This window comes from Mytilus galloprovincialis, chromosome 8 (assembly GCF_965363235.1).
Source record: "Mytilus galloprovincialis chromosome 8, xbMytGall1.hap1.1, whole genome shotgun sequence".
NCBI classification, from domain to species: domain Eukaryota; kingdom Metazoa; phylum Mollusca; class Bivalvia; order Mytilida; family Mytilidae; genus Mytilus; species Mytilus galloprovincialis.
In genome coordinates, this window is record NC_134845.1 from 78940952 (window position 1) to 78961149 (window position 20198).

General features: G+C 33.7%; 1 protein-coding gene across 1 annotated transcript; it reads right to left on the reverse strand.

Annotated features, from left to right (window-relative positions):
• Positions 1–2680: 2680 nt before the first annotated feature.
• On the reverse strand, positions 2681–17048 carry LOC143042637 (uncharacterized). Its single transcript, XM_076215045.1, has 12 exons — positions 16763–17048; positions 15133–15409; positions 13999–14177; positions 13479–13586; positions 12324–12417; positions 10647–10696; positions 7803–7884; positions 6975–7255; positions 6009–6098; positions 4954–5220; positions 3780–3865; positions 2681–3452 (listed from the first exon to the last, which is right to left on the reverse strand). The coding sequence occupies exons 1-12, from the start codon at positions 16850–16852 to the stop codon at positions 3278–3280; spliced, it is 1779 nt and encodes a 592-aa protein (XP_076071160.1). The 5' UTR covers positions 16853–17048; the 3' UTR covers positions 2681–3277.
• Between the last annotated feature and the right edge of the window lie 3150 nt (positions 17049–20198).

Genomic DNA, 20198 nt, shown 5'->3' on the forward strand with positions numbered 1-20198 from the left:
CGAACAAAGACAATGTCATCGCACTTAACAACAACAACGTCACGGTATCGTCACAGTACCGAACAAAGACAATTTCATCGCACTGAACAACGGCAATGTCATGGTACCGGCACAGGACCGAACAAAGACAATGCCAAGGTATCGTCATTGCACTGAACAAAGAGACAATGTCACCACAATGAACAAAGACAATGTCATAGCACTGAACAAAGACAATTTCATCGCACTGAACAGAGACAATGTTACCTCACTCAACATAGACAATGTCATCGCACCGAAAAAGACAATGTCATCGCACTGAACAGAGACAATGTCACCACACTGAACAGAGACAATGTCATCGCACTGAACAGAGACAATGTCATCGCACTGAACAGAGACAATGTCATGGCATTGAACAAAGACAATGTCATCGCACTGAACAGAGACAATGTCATCTCACTGAACAAAGACAATGTCATCACACTGAACAACATTTGTCGTCGCACTGAACAGAGAAAATGTCATCTCACTGAACAAAGACAATGGCATCGCACTGAACAACCTTTGTCGTCGCCATACATGTGAACCTCCCGACGGGAGTACAAAACTCCCGTTTTCAGGAGTCCCCTCCCGTCCTCCCGTCGAAGAGAAAAAACTCCCGTGCAGAAAAAATTTCATGAATGAAAATTTTCAGTCGCCATTTTTACTATTTTGTTTACAAAATTTATCATTGAGATCGTAAAAACCCGAGATTTTTTAAGTCGTAAAAACACGAGGTTTATCGAACGTATCCGGTGTAACCTGATTACGCAACATGTGGAGATTTTAATCCTTGCTAAAGGCTAATTAACAGTGATAATAGTTTGATTGAACAATCATAAGGTGTTGGATTATCAATTACTCTATGTGGCTTCTGTTTATGGCACACGCCAAGGATGATTAAAGGTAAATACCGATAAATACCGGCACTGATAGAAAATGGAATGTTGTTGTCTAAACATTTATCGGAAGTTTTTTGATGCCGAGAAAAACATTTATTGTATATGAAAATACTGGAAAAAGGAATGGTTTCAGCTCAATGTGAGCTATTTGCTACACAAGCTGACTGAAAAATTATATAAGCAAAATGATTATTTTGTACACCATAATGTGTTCAAAATGCCAAAACGACAGTTATCTCCGTCTTCAAAGACTCCAGTTTCAAAACAACAGAAATATTTGACAAAGTTCAACAATGCCTGGAAAGCTGACTTCAAATGGTGCCAACTACTGGCATACTGCACCACTTGCAAAGTAGATTTCAAGATCTGTTATGGGGGCCGTAATGATATTACCAGACAGTGAGACCCCTTCTCACAAGCAGAAGCATGGATCCATTTCAACAACTCCATCTGTAGCATCTATGTTCACCAACAGCAACAACATTGACATCATATTAGTGCTTTTAACCATGCATACCCATTGTTATTGTTTGTTAATTTATTATTTATTTATTATGAAATAAATGTATAGCATATATCTCTCTTATATTTCAAGCCAATGCCAATGAAAAACAAATAAAAAAGATCATCATCAGCAATCAACAATGTAAAACAAAAGAAAAAAAGATTCTTCTCAATTATTCCTTAATATCTGCAGACTTTACCTAATGCCATTTACAAGGAAAATTGAAGAAAAAAACACAAAAAACACAAAAAAGACAGATTTTTACATCATATGGTTAGTTTTACGTTGAAAAATATGTCGATAAAAAACCTCCTGATCTGAGGTCCAAACTCCTGACCAAAATTTCCAAATCTCCTGATCTGAATTTTACAGTCCATCACATGTATGCGTCGCACTGAACAGAGACAATGTCATCGCACTGAACAGACAATGTCATCGCACTAAACAAAGACAATGTCATCGCACTGAACAGAAACAATGTCATCGCACTGAAAGACAATGTCATCTCACTGAACAAAGACAACGTCATCGCACTGAACAACATTTGTCGTCGCACTGAACAGAGACCAAGTCATCTCACTGAGCAAAGACAATGTCATCGCACTGAACAACATTTATCGTCGCACTGAAAAAAGACAATGGCATCGCACTGAACAGACAATGTCATCGCACTAAACAAAGACAATGTCATCGCACTAAACAAAGACAATGTCATTGCACTGAACAGAAACAATGTCATCGCACTGAAAGACAATGTCGTCGCACTGACGAAAGAACATGTCACAGTATATAATGAACAAAGATAATATCATTGTCCTTAACAAAACCAATTTCACAGTACCGAACAATGACAATGTGACCGCACTGAGTTAAGATAATGTGACGGCAGTGAACAAAAGATAATGTAAAAACATAAAAAAAAAATACTAAACTCCGAGGAAAATTGAAAAAAGGTCCCTAGCTCATCAGATGGCAAAATTAAAAGTTCAAACACATCAAACGAATGGATAACAACTGTGATATTCCTGACATGGTACGGGCATTTTTATGTAGAAAATGGTGGATTAAACTTGGTTTTAAAGCTAGCTAAACCTCACACTTGTATGACCGTCGTATCAAATGCATACTTTTTACAACATGATGGGTGCTACTTGTGGCACAGAACCTGCTCATTCTTCCGTAACACCCCATGTTTAACCAGGGTTTTGGGTTGATTCATGTTGCTAAATCTTAATTTTTTGTTGACAAAGAATATCTCTTCGTTTTCATTTATTCTTTTGTTCGTGAAGTTCTCTACTTTCTTTTCTCTTTACAACACAATGCAAAAAGGCAAAACAACACGAAGAGTCAATGACGTGCAATGAAAAAAAAATATATAACGGTTGGAAAATAGGATTGCAAAGCTATTGACAGGTCTTTGAATCTATACATTTACAGGCAACTAGTCTGTGGTATTGAAAAGCACAAAGTTATATTAGTATTCGTTTTATAAAGAAACATACAAACTGAAATATAATAAAAACTTTAAGATATTTATCCAATATGTATTCAATAGCACCATTGTCTTTGTAAGAATAGTATGTTAACGTATGAATCTCATCCTATACACAGTGGCGGATCCAAAAAGGGGGTTTGGATCCCCCTTTTACGACGATCAATCGATTGAATGAAGATATATGAATGGTTGGATCCCCTCCCAAATAAAACCTTATTCTGAAACCCCATTTAAAAATGAATTATAGATCCGCCCCTGTATACATATGGACGATAATGGATTGAATCAGAATTTGATGTACATGAACATGTATGACTATTTCGTGTATACCCATTTAAATATAATTTATAAATTTTAGGAAACGGACTCGGTGAACGATGTATCTTTCAAAACGAAATGGTGATCATCGAACCACTGCCTTAGTAGTTCGTTTACAATTCCAACTGCACTTTTATTAAATACATCCTCTCCGCTGGCTTTCAGCTTCTCTACTTTCCTTTTATGTGCTTTCTGTGAAATAACCAGTTCACTGAAAGAAGAAAGACATTTCATTTTAATTAACTCAGAAGCAGTGTTTGCTTTGCTTTATCCCCCTGTGTATAGATATACTTATGTCGCCATTTTCCTTGTATTATCATATTGACGTTTAAAAAATTGACTATTTATTATTTTACAAAACCTTGATTTATTGATTGATTGATTTGCGATAACTTTTCATTAACTCAGCACGAAGAGGTTATATAGCTGTAAGACAAAACTTTATATTAAGTAAAATGGAATCGTTCGTTTAACTGCTTTAACGCGTAAAAAACGTATTAGGGTTAGTTATTTTGAATTTATCTGAGTATTGACCTACCTGAAATCTACCTGCCCATCCATGTCCATATCAATACTCTGTACCAGCTTGTCTATGTTAGAGGGTCTAATGGGCAACTTGTTTTGCTGCAAATAGATATAAGAAGATGTGGTATGAGTGCCAATGCAACAACTCTCCATCAAAGTCACAATACATAAAAGTAAACTATTATAGGTCAAGGTACGGCCTTCAACACTGAACCTAGGCTTACACCAAACAGCAAGTTATAAAGGGCCCCAAAAATTATTAGTGAAAAACTATTTAAACGGAAAAAACAACGGTCTAATCTATATCTTTAAAAAAAACCATGAAAAACTCATAGATCTAAATTACCAAGACAACTAAAATATCATATCCCCCTCATTAAGTTCTTTTTCTACTCAAGGAGTAAGAATTTGTATATGCAGATACTTAGGAGACGACCATTTGATCTTTTTTGGGCCGGGGAGTATTTTTTTCAAATTGACTGTTCATTTTAAGTCATTTGTTTCTCAATCGAGAGAGAATTTAGATGCGGCTAAAATGAACTAGTTGGAACAAGAGAAAATGTCAAATTGCAGTGTGGATATTTAATTTTAAACATCAACCGGACAGGAGAAGTTGTATCATAACAGTATGGATATGCAAGACCTGATCACTAACTGATGCTTCATTTGATGTAATTTATGATGCCCCAAAGCACTCCACATGCTTTAAGGTATGTTGCACATGTAACAAGAATAAGATTACGTTAACAGTATGTATATGCAAGACCCGATCACTAACTGATGCTTAATTTTATATAATTTAGTATGCCCCAAAGCACTCCACAATGACATGCTTTAACGTAGGTTACACATATAACAAGAATAAGATAAGTTAACAAACTTATTATTTTCTATAAAAAAAAAAAATTAGCCACTTCTGTCGTAAAACAGTACGTATTTAAAAATTACAAAAAATAACATCTGTAAGTTAGACACACTGACAAAAAAACCTTTAAAACAGCAGTAACCTCTTCTCACAATCGGAACTACTCGGCCTTTCAAGTTGCACGAAGAAATAAATGCGTAGCGAGAATGGCTGAGTAGTTACGGTTGGTCTCCTCATAGCCTCCCGATGTGGCCACTGTTTCGGAGTTCTTAATAATGAGTCTGTCAAAAACCAGTATATTTTAGAGATAGTATAAACCAACCGCTATTCCCTCTCTGAATTCCTCCCAAGTTATAGAATGGCTGTCATCGAGATCGAATGCTCGGAACATGTCCAATATATGTATTTTCTTCATCCTGGTGAATTCCAGTAGAACCAGTAGAGGATCCCCGCTGATATACATTGTATCGTCCCCATCTATTTTCTTAGCTTTCGTGTCACGAATAATTTTTCCGTATTTGACCACCAGTTTTTTGTCTTTTCTGATTTTTGAGACTTTCTGTTCGAACTCTTCAGTAACTGGTTGACTCTGAGAAGAAAAAAATAAAAATTTAAATTTCATAATCATGGAATAACAATATCAGTAACTGTTTTAAAAGAGGGAAAGTGTAACATGAAAATGTAAAAAAAAAAGGTAAAAGTTTTTTGTTTTTGTTTGATATTTTTTTGTTGTTGGTCTTTTATTCAATCGGAACAACTCGGCCTTTCTGGTTGCACGAAGAAATAACTATTGTACTGCGTAGCGAGAATGGCCGAGTAGTTACGATTGGTCTTTTATTATTATTTTTGGCTTTCTTCTGTAAAGGATGTACATTTTGAAAATTGGTATCCCCTGGTGGTTTTGAGGGGGAAATGCATTTATGATAACCGTGGGGGTTATAAATTATACTTTATAAAAGTTATTGTGTTGTTTTATTTGATATGTGACTCGTTTGAGCAAAATAACTTTTCTTTCTGTCCTGACACTCACAGTATTTTTAAATTATTAATTGATTTCTAACATTTTTATCTCTGTTTCCAACAATTAAAATCCTTTGACAAAGAATTTTGCTTTGCTTAAATCATCCCATCTTCGCTAGCCAAGGGTTACGATTTTTTAGCCTCACCACTGGAGAGAAAGGTACTGGATCATAATCCTTGACTTTCTGAAGATTAAATCAAGCAGCTCAAAATATCTTTAAAGTCGAAAACATTCTGTATTAAACCTGTTCCTTTCGTTTGTGCATTTTTTTTATTTTGTTGTTCTGGCTTTTACATGATGAATCAGATCTGGTTTCAATTGTATTTTTATATTCTACATATTGTAAACTAACTTACGCCAAAATCCAAGAAAGATATCTTTTCGTGTTTTTCCACTATCAACAAAACCATTAATGTGCTACATGTTTTGATAGGATTGTCAGCGATCTGTTAAATAAAACAAGCATACCATACAGTTACTTATTATTACTATATATATATATATATATGAAATAATAATTTTAATCATCATCAACATTTAAGATATTTCATACACTTTATAAGAACTATCGAATTATTAAATGAATATTGCGTGCCAGATGTTCCGGAGGTTGGAAATCCTTTCCTTTTTTTTTGACGATCAATGCATTCGAATAGGAACATATAGTTGGACCCCCCTCTTTATCCTAGATTGGGACCCCTCTTTTTTTAATGGCTGGATCCGCCCCTGGTAAGAACAGCAGCTGTTATATACCGAATTCTGTAAATTCACTTATCTCCTGTTGATAATTTGTATATTCCATTATCTCCCCTTGATACCTAGTACATTCAGTTATGTCCCCTTAGTCTCTTGTATATTCAGTTATGCATAACGGCATGAAATGTTCTACAGATGTCTAAAGTTTCATTTATATCAGTTTAGGAGTTCGAGCGATTACAAGGTTTAATGGGAAAACAGACATGCAGACAGACGAACTGACAGACGAATAGATTCATTCCAGCAAAATATTGTTTTCAGTTGGTTAATAGCAATTTGAATTAGTTATAATATAGAATGCTGTAGCGTCTTCTGCATAAGTTAAGTGAAATATTGAAAGAGGAATAAGGGTATGACTAGGTCTTACAGAATAGATGGGAGAGAGAAAAAAAAAACAATAAAAAAATAGAAAAAAGAATATAGAGAATGATTGGAAGCTGAAGTAAAAAGTAAAGAACATAACGGACGAAAGATAAAGATTAGAGACAAAATGGCGTACAAAAACAATACAGAAATGAAGTGACCCCATCCAGAATGGCATAAGCTAAGGTTGTCAAAAAAATTACCTTCAAAGTTTCGAGAGTCGTATTTTTATTCACACCTTTCATTAATTGCGTCACTCCCGATTGGCCGATTCTGTTTGAACTAATATCCAATTCTTTTAAACACGTGTTTAGGCTTAAGCCATGAGCTATAGCGTGAGCACCGCCAAGTTCAAACCCGTTCCAGGATATATTCAGAACTTGAAGGTCACTGTTTTTAGCCAAAGCATAGCCAATAGCTGCTGCTCCTTTTCCTGTTATTCTGTTCCAACTTAGATTCAGAACTTTTAACCTGTCGTTTCGCACTGTAAAAAAATGAGACACTTGTAGATTTTTTTTGTTACGATCTTAAGTGTACTACACCAAGGACTTTCTATACTAATATGTATAGTACAGAAAGTATGTTAAAATGTAGTGTATCAAAAAACGTAGTTCACGTGTACTTAACTGGTTGTATCAATCAAGAAGTAGAAGTCGAATGCATCTGAATCCTCCCCTCATCACACCCCAACCCCCGAAAAAAAACTCTTTAACTTATATAATAATACAAAGTATATTGTGTTTCAAATTTTTGCTGGAATCATCTATATAAGTTTTCTTAATTTTTGCATAGAACACGAAGAAGTAAGTCATTAAGGACTTTAAATACCATTTTTTCAAAACAACTTATAAAGTGCTATACATATTCTTATAAATGATATTGTAGAATTATTTATATCTGTAACTTTATATTTTAAATTATTCTCAACAGCAGTTTTATCTTTGGTAGTCAAGGGTTACGATCCGGTCACTCCTCCTCACGTGAAGAGGCGGGATCCGGATCGTAACCACGGATAGCGAAGATAGTCTTACCTAATCCTCCAGCAATCTGTTGACCGCCGACGTTGCAAATTCTGTTGTTACTTAGATTTAATGACTGTAACATATTGTCGCCCTAAACAAAAACAAAAACAAAATAATAAATGTCATTGCATGCCTTTTATTGACTATTAATATATATATAGTTTTCAATTTAGACTCGTGTATATATAGTTCGAATCCCGGCGAGGGAAGAACCAAAAATTTACAGATCTAACATTGTTGGGTTGATGTTTAGACGAGTTGTATATACATTATGTACACAGCCATGTATCACCATCATTGATGGCGATCCGATGGATACATCTGTTGTAGAGTTGTCACTGACTCAGACGTACTTATAAATATAATTATTTTCTGTGACTGTATATTACATTAATTTGTAGGATCCTTTACTATAGATAATTTAGCTGATCTGTAACAATAACATCTTCATGCCTTATATATCATGTACTGTAGTACGCCGCTAGATTAAAACTGACGAGGAAAGGTAACACACGGCCAGCGAAAGCTCTTTTTTAAGAGCCCAGGTGGTCGTGTGGTCTAGCGGGACGGCTGCAGTGCAGGCGATTTGGTGTCACGATATCACAGTAGCATGGGTTCGAATCCCGGCGAGGGAAGAACCAAAAATTTGCGAAAGCAAATTTACAGATCTAACATTGTTGGGTTGATGTTTAGACGAGTTGTATATATATATATATATATTTGCGAAAGCAAATTTACAGATCTAACATTGTTGGGTTGATGTTTAGACGAGTTGTATATATATATATATATATATATTGATTTATTATACATTCAATAGACAAAAATGATTGAAATAGTGCTGCCAACAACGTGTACCAAAACTATCAAGCGTCTTAAACATATGTTAAAATCAAACTATGTTATTAACAGAATGCCAGAAATCTCAAAATGGTTTGAAAATTTAGCAGAACCACACCAAAACTTAACTCCGCCTCTTAAAACAGACGTAACAAGAATGTGTTCTTACTACACGAACGCCCCAATCGCACTATCATTTTCTATGTTAATTGGACAGTGAAATTGTGGAAAAAACTCTTTCTATCAAAATTAGTAAGATCATACCATAAGGAACATGTGTACTAAGTTTCAAGTTGATAGGACTTCAACTTCGTCAAAAGCTACCTTGACAAAAAAACTTTAACCCGAAGAGGGACCGACGGACGGCCGGACGAACGGACACTAAGACCAGAAAATATAATGTTCATAAATGGGGCATAAAAACAAACAAAAAATAAAAACGAATAATTCCTTCTTAACTGCAGTTGGTTTTATATAAACCAACTAGAAATGCTTTCAAAAATTTGATCAGATTTGCATACTCTTATGAGCGGGCAGGAAAAATAAAGGGGTATACAAAGTTGATAATTTCCTAAATCTCACATTTTTATATATTTGTAAGTTTTTCTTGCATTCCAGAATCTTTGTAGAAGATTTGAAAAATAGTCTAGGTGAAAGTCAGCGTGAGTTGTTTATCTTATACTTTGACTTGTGTCCATGCGTTCTTATTTGTTTGTTTATCTAAAAGACTACGTACTATTTCAACATCTTGATGCCTTTAATAAACTAAAACACATTCTAAACCACATCCCTCAACTTGTTTGTCATATTGGAGTCTTTATTAAGTAGTCTTTAAAACTGAGGGGGTTATACCCATGTCAGACAAGCTTATGATTGTGTTTTTAAACTTAATAATTGAACTCTTAAAATATCTTCCATAGTATTGTATTATTTTACATTGTATTTAAGAATTGAATGCTTCTTTTTGTAACTTCATTGGGGTGTAAAAGCGTTGACCGAAGTACAATTTGTATGAAGCGCACGGTCAACGCTTTTACAACCCTATGAAGTTACAAAAAGAAGCATTCAATACTTTTAATTACATTTTTTAGCTAGGATAATGAAAACACGTTTTTTATCATTTTTTTATTTAATTCACCTGTGTATTTTATTGTTGGACCTCGTGTTATCATAAATGATAAGTTTTATTGTGTACTGCAATTGCTTAAGGAATAACACGTGATGTGCAGTTAGCCAATCAGAATAACGTATTATAATGAAACATACATCTAATGTTATTATTTAAACGTAAAAAACTATGTATGTATTGCTTGACTCTTATGGGTGTAATTTTGCATAAAGATTAGTATTTAAAAATAAGGGGGAAATTATATAATTCCAACGAGACAACTAACCATACGAGTCCAAATGTCATGGTTGCAAGCAACTAATATACAAGTCAGGAGCCTCTGGCTTTTGTTAGTCTTAATTGTATTATTTTAATTTTAGTTTCTTGTGTACAATTTTGAAATTAGTATGGCGTTCATTTTCACTGAACTAATATATATTTATTTAGGGGCCAGGTGAAAGACGCCTCCGCGGGTGCGGGAATTCCTCGCTACATTTAAGACCTGTTGGTGAACTTCTGCTGTTGTTTTTTCTATGGTCGAGTTGTTGTCTCTTTGACACATTCCCCGTTTCCATTTTCAATTTTATTTTTATTTATTAAACAATTTAAATATAAAACACATGTTTTTTATTGATTTTTCTACTGTTATTGGGGACTTCGTCCCCATATAATTTAAAGATCTATTGTTACGTTTACAAATCAAGTATATTCTACTGGAAAGAAAGACAAATATAGACCTACAATAATATACAATTCACCCCTCTCTTTTCCAGTGTATTTTTATTGCCTGAGTGTTTATAAACTTTAAACCCATATCGGCAAACCTCGGCAGATTCCGCTACCCTGTTAGAACTGCCGAGGTGCCGAGTGATGTATATTCATGTAAATTCTTAATTATTTATTACCTCCATTATCTGTCTTATTATATCACAATCACTGCTATTTATATTGTTATCTGTAAAGAAAAAAAAATAGAACAATAAAAATCATAAAAGTTTCTTTTGTTACTAAGTCGCGTAAAGTAATAAAATTCTATATATTAGACTTTTAAACAACACTGGATTATTATAAAAACATTTTGTTTTGGGGTTAGGGTTTCTTGTCTTTCTATTTAACGACTACATTTAATGAATTGCACTTTTATAGAAGCACAGTAAGACAGTGTGATTGGTCCGTTTGGTTTTGTTTTCCTTAGTAGACCACATTGTTAATTTCCATTAATTTTGATACCGGTATATTCATGCACGATACACATGAAATGAATCATTTGGGTTCCAAGAAAGTTGATGTTAAATGAAAATGAAACAAATGTTTCGGTTGAGAATAATAAGGATTAAACACAGTTTTCCATGTGTTTTAACTGGATCCGTTAAGCCCTGGTCAAAACGAACCGGCCACGACACATCTATGCAGCGCCACGACATGAAAATTGTTTAAATCGTGGGTCATTTGTGATCATCGTACAACAGTCGCACCATATTTTGAGCATCGTGGCGCTGTCGTGTGTCGTAGGACGAAAATTGGAAATGCACTTGTTTTGCTCTACAATTTTTTGTCGTGTCACTGTCAGGTGGCTGTCGTAAAAGTGTCTTACCACAGTCGTGCGACTGTCGTGTGATAAACATAGTGTCATGGGTACCAACATAAACCATTTAAATAAAGAAACATCGTACGACTGTTGCACAACTGTCGTACGACAATCCTACGACTGTCGCAAGACACTCGTGAAACAGTCGCACGATTGTCTCACGAATACCAAATTTCGTACGATGCTCCCACAACATTGATTGTCTGTCGTAGAACAATGGTACGTTTGTCGTGCAACATATTTTTGTTTTATTTAGAAGAATACAATTCGGCGGGAATTAATGTTTGGAAAAACATACCGTCTGCCGTTTAAAGACGATGGCTATTCCACCAGAACGAGTACGCTTGGCCCTGCTGAATATGCGCCTTTTCTGACTCAAACAAGAGCAAAATATGGTTCTGTTAGTGTTGATTAGAGCTCATGAATAGTTATGGGAACCGGCGAAACGCCCGTCGTTGGGTGGGTTAGGCGCCTGGTGTTTGGGCAGTATAGTATACACTGTTGCAAGACTTGGGGCGGGGATCTACTGGTGATTTTGTTGGATTCATGCGGCTGGAGCCTGGCATGTTTCAAGACAGTGACACGACAGTAACACGCGCATCCCATGACATGAAACCATATAAAATAACCCAAAACAACTCACGATTGTCGTACGACTGTCACACGACCGACTTGCGACTTGCCTACGACAGTGCAATTACAACTCTTTTTTCTCTGTCTCTGTGGACATGTCGTAGCTGATGTGACCACTCGAAATATGTTTTTGACATTTTACACGACAGTGCAACGACAACTGTTTTATAGATCTTCCGCGACAAAAAATCGTACGATCTGTTGTGACCGTGGCTTTACTCAGAGACTTCACGCAAGAGTTATTCGTACTTTTAACCCGTTTATCAGTTAATCAGTTCGGTTTACACAATAATAAAATCTAGGAAAAATGTTGTTAATCCTGTAGTGATTTTTTATCTAAAACTCTACTTGAATTTTGTACCTGATAAATTTAGATCTAGTAGCTTTAGATTTTTATCCAAAGCTTCTTCAAGTAATATCAATGCTTCTCTACCGATGTCATTCTTTGTAAGATTCTGAAAATATACAATAGGTTCTTAGAATAATAGGTCAGAAAATAACCTACGAACTAACTTACAACAGCCTACGAAACACGAAAAAACACAATTCCCATTAGAAATTAGATTGAACTCGTTACTAAACATAACAAGAACTACCACATTGATTTTCCTACAGTTTTAATTTAATACCATTTTTTATCCTTAGATATTTCTTCGGACTGAACCCCTCACCCTTTTTTAGGACCAATGCTTTTGATTGCTTTTGAACACGTTTAAATGGGGGCATATGGTTGGAATTCCTTTTAAAAATGGCTGTTATGGATCGGATACAGGTGGATTTAGGTGTGGGAGTTGTTGGCATTCGTATCCTAATTCTCTAATGTCAGGCTTGGGGTATTTTTCTCCTTTCTTTGCAGGTCTAGTATACTCTTTATGTTTTGACTCTTAACAATTGAATGCTTCTTTTAGTAAATTCATTGGGTTTTAAAAACGTTGATGAAGTACATTTTGTATGAAGGCCGGAAGCGCTTCAGTCTATAAATGTACGCACGGTCAACGCTTTTACAACCCTATGAAATTACAAAAAGAAGCATTCAATACTTTTAATAGCTTTTTTAAATAGTATCATTCAAACACGATTTCTATCAAGTTTTTCTTTAATGTACCTGTGCACTTTGTTGTGCGAGCTTTTGTCATCATGAATGTTACATTTCATTGTTGTGAAATGTATGTTAATTCCAGAAGAATGCGAGATTGCTGTTAGCCCAATCAAAATAACGTATTGTAATAAAACATGCATGCAATGTAATTATTAATATATATCCTGTTAACCCAATCCAGACCCCCTTTATCCCATTGCCGTATAAGGCAACTGAGAATTACATATCAGACAATTGAAGCTCAGACACCATTGCAATGTCGAGGCTATTAAATATTACTAGGATCTCTATATAACATACTCGATATACTCACTAGTTTTATTAATATAAAAAATCGTAACATATATTTAGTCATTAATTTTACTAAAACATCGTTAAGAACTCACTATTATTACCAATAAACCATAAAATACTCACTAGTTCTACTAATAAATCAGTATAATATAACAGATCGGACAGGTGCGACATTCCGACGGCTCCAATTAGACCGCCTTCAATGTCAAGATGTTTCACTGTGCCATTACACTGTAAAATAATTTTTTGATGGGTTAAAAGATAATTATATATTTAATCTCATAAGATTCTAGCAGATTTAAGTGGTAAAGATATCTTGGAGTAGGTGGATTCAGGAAAAGTCGTGGATCAGGAAAATTTTGACAAGAACAAAAAAATTATGATTTTAGATCCAATGCACATATAATATCTATACGTAAACGATCAAATGGAATAACAACTGACAGAAGTTATTAAATTCCTTTTGAAATTAAATAAAGATATTGTGAAGCTTAAATTTACTAGCAATTCTAAAACTATTTCTTATATTTTAAGTTTTGATTCTACAATAAGAGCAACTCATGTTCAAATGTCATGTACATGTATTAGTTTCGAATGGAAATTGGTTCAGCGTATATCAAATTTAATAATAAAAAAAACTCACCATCAAAGCAATTGCACAAGCTTTAAATTCACCCTTGCTGAATTGGTGGTTTTTAAGAATCACAGAATTTCCTTCTAACTGTCTATAAAATCTGGACACCGGAACCACGTGATATTTCTTACACGTTCGAATATATTGGTCTTGACAAGTGTATACGCTTTCGATGGTGTCTTCATCATCTAAAAATAGATTAGATTTGCAAACCCATGTATAAACTATATACATATATAGTGGGTTATTTGCCATTGCTCATAGCAAATGCTAAAGAATAAGTCCAGACAATTTAAGTGGCGAATGCAATTTAACATTTTCCAAGTAAAACAAATGAAAAAAAAATGAATTTAATTTCTCCTTTTGTTCTTGTTCCTATTGTTTCTTCAACTTCGTGTGCGCTGAAAAGTAAAGATTTTACACCAGTGTCGCAGTATTAGATCGCAAATATGTTTAATATAGCCACATTTTACGGTTAGTAATCATCAACAATCTGATGGATAAATAGATACCATACTAATAATAATAATAAGAAGTGCTTGTCCAACTCCAGGCGCCTACCATTCATTGGTTAACATTGACAACGGCATGTGAGCCCTTAGTTTCTTGCAATAATTTTTCATATTACTCTACTGAAATAAGAAAGCAAATTATCAGTCAGTAAGATCAAAGGAATATTTCGTTAAATAGCGATAATTTGTTATAACATATTCAGTATTTGTTTTGCTGTATGTTGAAGGCCTTATACGTACGTCGACATAAAGTTCTATCGTTTTCGAGCTATAGATTCTTACATCTACATCATTTGATCTCAGGTTGATATTTGTTCCGTTGGCAATTGTACCACATCTCCTTATTTTAATATCTAAAATATATTTAAATGTAGTCTGTCACAGTTCAAAGGGGTCTGAGTGGCCTTTGAATAAAGAATAATGAGCAATATAAGAATATAATACATGTAATAAAGGGCAACAAGATTAAGAATAGAAAAAATGAAAAAAAATGAAAATAATAGGGTGCAAAATAGATTAAGAATAGAGAATAATTTGGTTCTAAAGTAAAGAAAATAGAGAATAATGGGCAAAATATATAAAGAAAAACTACCTGGACATTTTCAAAACCCAATCTAAACCCCGTTCCTACCTTCAAAATCTGATAGCTCAAATTCGTCCGATGTGGGTGTGCTCGATTGGTAGAAATTTCTATTGAAATCTAATATCTCATCATTTAGAATAAGAGATGGCCTTTTGATAAAGACACGAGGAATTTCAATGGACAGGTCTTCTATTGACGATTTACTTGTCCGTCTTTTCTTCCGCATTTCACTAAAAAGACTTTTTTCATATTCATCGTCCAATATTTTGCTTTTCATCGCTTTCTTCAAGTTTTGCCATCCGCTCGCTGGTTCTGGTGTAGATGTCTGAAAGTCATGAAATAAAATTAAGAAAGGTTGAAGATGCAAAGGACAATGAGGGACATTGATAAAATAGTAAAGGTCAACTTTGCCTGAGGAAACGGCCATCTAACTTCAAAGGGAGTGGGGTTATGTTTTTTGGCCTAAAAAATATTTTGATCCCAAAGTTGATAAAAAAAAATGTTCAAGCAGGTGACAAAAAAAATCTGAATCCAGATTTTTCACATACCTTCCTTATAGTTTTAAATATTGGAAAAATATTTTGATTGACAGCGTTGAAAAAAAAAAATTCTGAAAAAAGATAAAGGAGGTCATATAACCTACACGCTCAGACAAAAATCATATCCACCCTTGAAGTAAAATGGTTGTTCCTTAACCATCAACTTTTTTGGAATTGAAAAAATTGACGGACAAAATACCTCAAAATATTACATTATTTTTTCATATTATTTAAATGTCATTATTCGAACAGGAACACATATACGTTGTAATTAATGCCCTTTTCTTAATGTTTTTGTTGTTCTGTGTTTTAATATTCGTGCGTTAATATGCTGTGTTATTTTGTGAGAAATATTGAACTCGTGGCTTATTGTAAATGTTACAGTTCATGAGGAAATGGAATTCGTTTTCCACACAGTTATCACCACACATTTTACATTTTAAAATTTAACCAACTCAATACATAATATAGAACAATGGACACACATTGCACATTGAATTTTAAGTTTTTGCTGTTCTGGAACTTGAAATGCATTTTAGTTTTATATATCACCGTGTGTCATCGGTACAACGGATATAGGTATTATACTGATTTGTATAGTAAGAGGGATTGAAATCTCGTGGTTTAACTTTTTTTTTTACACGGCGAGAGTTCGCTACTCTCCACTACTTACTATACAAATCCTTGGAGTCTGAGGATAATATGTTTTCCTAGGATTTTTGTTTTTGTATTTGTATTGTGTGTATGTTTTCATTCATATAATGCTTATATATTTTTTTTGCGTATTTTATTGTCTCAAATCTTATCAGTTATATGGCAATAAAATCATAGTTCGAAAAAAAAATAGAAAAAAATAGTCGGCTCTCTCTCCCTTGATACCATTTGCGAGCCAGTATGGTCTTGAGAAACGATGATAGTCCTTCGGAAGGGGACGATAAATGTCTGACCCATTTTTTTTTAAGAGAGAGCAATATCTCTTTCACGTAAAAGACACCCGTGTAGATTTCGAAAAATAGCAGGTTATTGCCGCTTCAAGGCAGCACTCGCACCCGCAAAGTGGAAAGGGATTGCTATATAACTTGTTTCCCAATCCACTATAAATAAATATGACGTAATGTTTGGTTCGTTTATGCACATACCTCACTCAGACCATCCAAGTTATGCGTTAATGCAAATACCTCGTCTCTCATTTGGTCATCCGTAATCACTTTATAGTTTTCATCAGACATAGTTATGACGTAAAAATGTTCAAAAAAAGGTAATGTCTCGCTTAGAATTGTCCGTGCTATCTTCCAATCACTTCAATTTCGTCAGTTCTATATTACAAGTAATTCAAAACAACATGTTAATCAATTTCATGTAAAAGTAAATATTCTTTACTAGAATCATATATTACATTTCTGTCATAATTAAACCTTTTAGTGAAAAATAAAATAATACAATATAAGGTAATTATTTTAAATGTATAAAGGCACTAATTACGTCATTAACGGTAATTGTATTGAGTCACATGGGGGAATTATTTGTAACTTTAAATTTAATTTTAATCTTTATTATTCAAGAAGGTGCCGTATTATTATGTAAAGACTTTGATTGAACAATAAAGCGAGTGTAATTATTTACGGAACTTCGACAAGCTTATTCGTGGTGCCCTAACGTGTTTGTGCAGCAATGTGTGAATTAGGATTTGTGTATCCATGGTGTGATTATAACTCATTGGTATTTTTTTAAATACTTAACTTTATTGAAAAAGCACTTTACGCCTATAAGGGCTAATGACTTACAAACATTTTACATACAGCAAAACAATGAAACACAGACACTTTCTACTAAAATCCTTTAATATAAAAGTATAAATTAAAAGAATATTAAGAAAGCAAAGAAAATGAAATTAATGTGCTGAATTATCTCAAGTTTTAAACTTTTACAATATTAATAACTTTTTAACAAAGAAAAAATATTATCGTTGATAAAAAAGGGAAGAATCCAAGACACAACAAACAATAAATACCTAACAACCAACAATATAAAAACGAAACCAGAAGCATAATTTTATAATTATTATCGTATAATTATATGTCTCTGGCAAAGCTAACAAAATCGTATACATACACATACATTAATAATTACATTAGTAGATGTATGTTTCATTATAATATTTTATTCTGATTGGCTAACTGCACATCACGTGTTATTCCATAAGCAGTTGCATTGCTCAATACAACTTTTCATTCATGATAACACGTGCTCCAACAATAAAGTGCACAGGTGAATTAAATAATAAAATATATAAAATTCGTGTTTTCATAATCATAGCTAAAAAATGTAATTATAAGTATTGAATGCTTCTTTTTGTAACATTATAGGGTTGTAAAAGCGTTGACCGTGCGTACATTTTTAGAATGAAGCGCTTAATTCCGCACTTCATACAAAATGTACTTCGGTCAACGCTTTTACACCCCAATAAATTTACAAAAAGAAGCATTCAATTCTTAAATATAAAGCCTGTTAAACAATAAAGAAATAAAACAAACACAAAATAATACTCGTAGAATAAAATTGTATATACGATATTTGTGTCACCTTTGGTAACGCCGAATGTTAACGTGAAATGCATATAATAATCACGTGCACAGTGTTGTGATATTTTTGTCAGATTTTCGAAATCCTCTGGTTTTATCCATTTGAATGCATTAAAAAATTTTGCCCATGGACCCCATATTTTTTTTTATAAATCTTTTACATGTATAATTATAAGCCATTTGTAAAAGTCTTTTAAAATCTTATTTATTTTTTGATAGTTTGCGAGAACTTTAACTGATCAATGATAAAGCTATGAAAAAACAAGAGAGAACATGTTCCCGCCAAAATTCCAATGGCTGTAGTATCTCGGAAACAAGTACATTTACCCCTATATTTATTTTGTTTTTTGGATTCCTCAATTTATCCCCTATCAATACATACTACTGGTATGAAAAGCTATTTATTTTGAAACTGGCAAATATTTCAATATTGCATATGTTTTGTTAACAATAAGTTTCTTTTTAAACCAATGTTTTAAATATGTGTGACAGTTGTGTCTTTTTTGTAACAACCTTCTTATTTATATTGCAAACGGTGAAAATGCTTTACATCCAACTTTTAAATGGCTGCAAGAGTTTGATTATAACTGTGACAACCTTTTCGGCGTTTAAACAGTTTAGTATAACTGTTGAAACGTTTTTGGGACTGTTGTTAAAACTGTTTAACTTTGAAATAGTTGTATCAGTCCTATAACAACAGTTGCTGTGACAACAATATTAGCGTTTTTGCAGTCGACAAAAGTTTGAAAATTGAAACAGTTACAAAATAACTGCAACAGGGCAATTTAACAACTGTTATACAATGTACAACTTTGACAGATATTGGTATGGACAGTTGTTTTTCGTCCAGTAGTCTGTATATATATGATACATCAGCTCACGGTCGAAACGCGCGTCTGACGTTTTAAATTATAATCCTGGTACATTTGATAACTATTTACACCACTGGGGTCGAGGCCACTGCCGGTGAACGTTTCGTCCTCGAGGGTATCACCAGCCAAGTAGTCAGCACTTCTGTGATGCCATGAATATCAATTATATGGTAATTTTTATAACTTTGTACTTGTTTGGTTTTATAACTAATTTGGTCTGAGCGTCACTGGTGAGTCTTTTGTAGACAAAACACGTGTTTGACGTATTAAATTATAATCCTGATAACAGTTAGATCGTTTTGCCATCGAAGATTCGTAAATTCTTTAAATAACAGAAAACTGTGGTAGGATTGTCGATGAGAAAACTTTTTACCACAGACAAAATACCATAGAATTTAAAAAACTATAGGTCATTGTAAGGCCTTCAACAATTAGCAATACCCCGGCATGCATACTTGCACGTTTCGCTTGTGCAATTTATGTTCTAGTGACCAGTCTAAATGCCCCTTTTCTTCTTCTATAGATACAGAGAACCATCAACACTTTGAAGATTACTTTCCGGCGCATGCATGGGTGAGGTAGCTTTAAAGTTAATTTAAATTATTTTCTTTAATTTATTAACTTTATGATATTTATTTAACTTTTAATTTTTATATTTTTTGTATATTGTTTTCATATTAAGGTGGTACCTAACACTACAGGGAGACAACTCTGTAAAGTCAGCTAAACGTTTTAATTACGTTGTGTTGTAAAAGGAATATTAAGCTTCTCAATGATCAAAATTGGTGGTTGTCAAACTGCTATATAACCAGTGTAATTTTTCTGACAAAACGGTTGGTTCAAATTTTTAAAATTTTTTATATTTTTGTAAAAGTGTCAAATTTTATGACAATTAAACGAGCCAAATTAATTTTAGTGAAAGTGTTGGGTACCACCTTAAGATAAAACAATAAATATAAGAAGATGTGGTATGAGTGTCAGATATACAACTCTCCATCCAAGTCACAATTTATAAAAGTAAACCATTAGCACATTTAGTTTAAGTGAGAACATGTTTTAAGAAGGACCTCATGATTAAGTGCATCCGTAAAGTTGTCTGCATGTAGAGGTTTTGGTTGAAA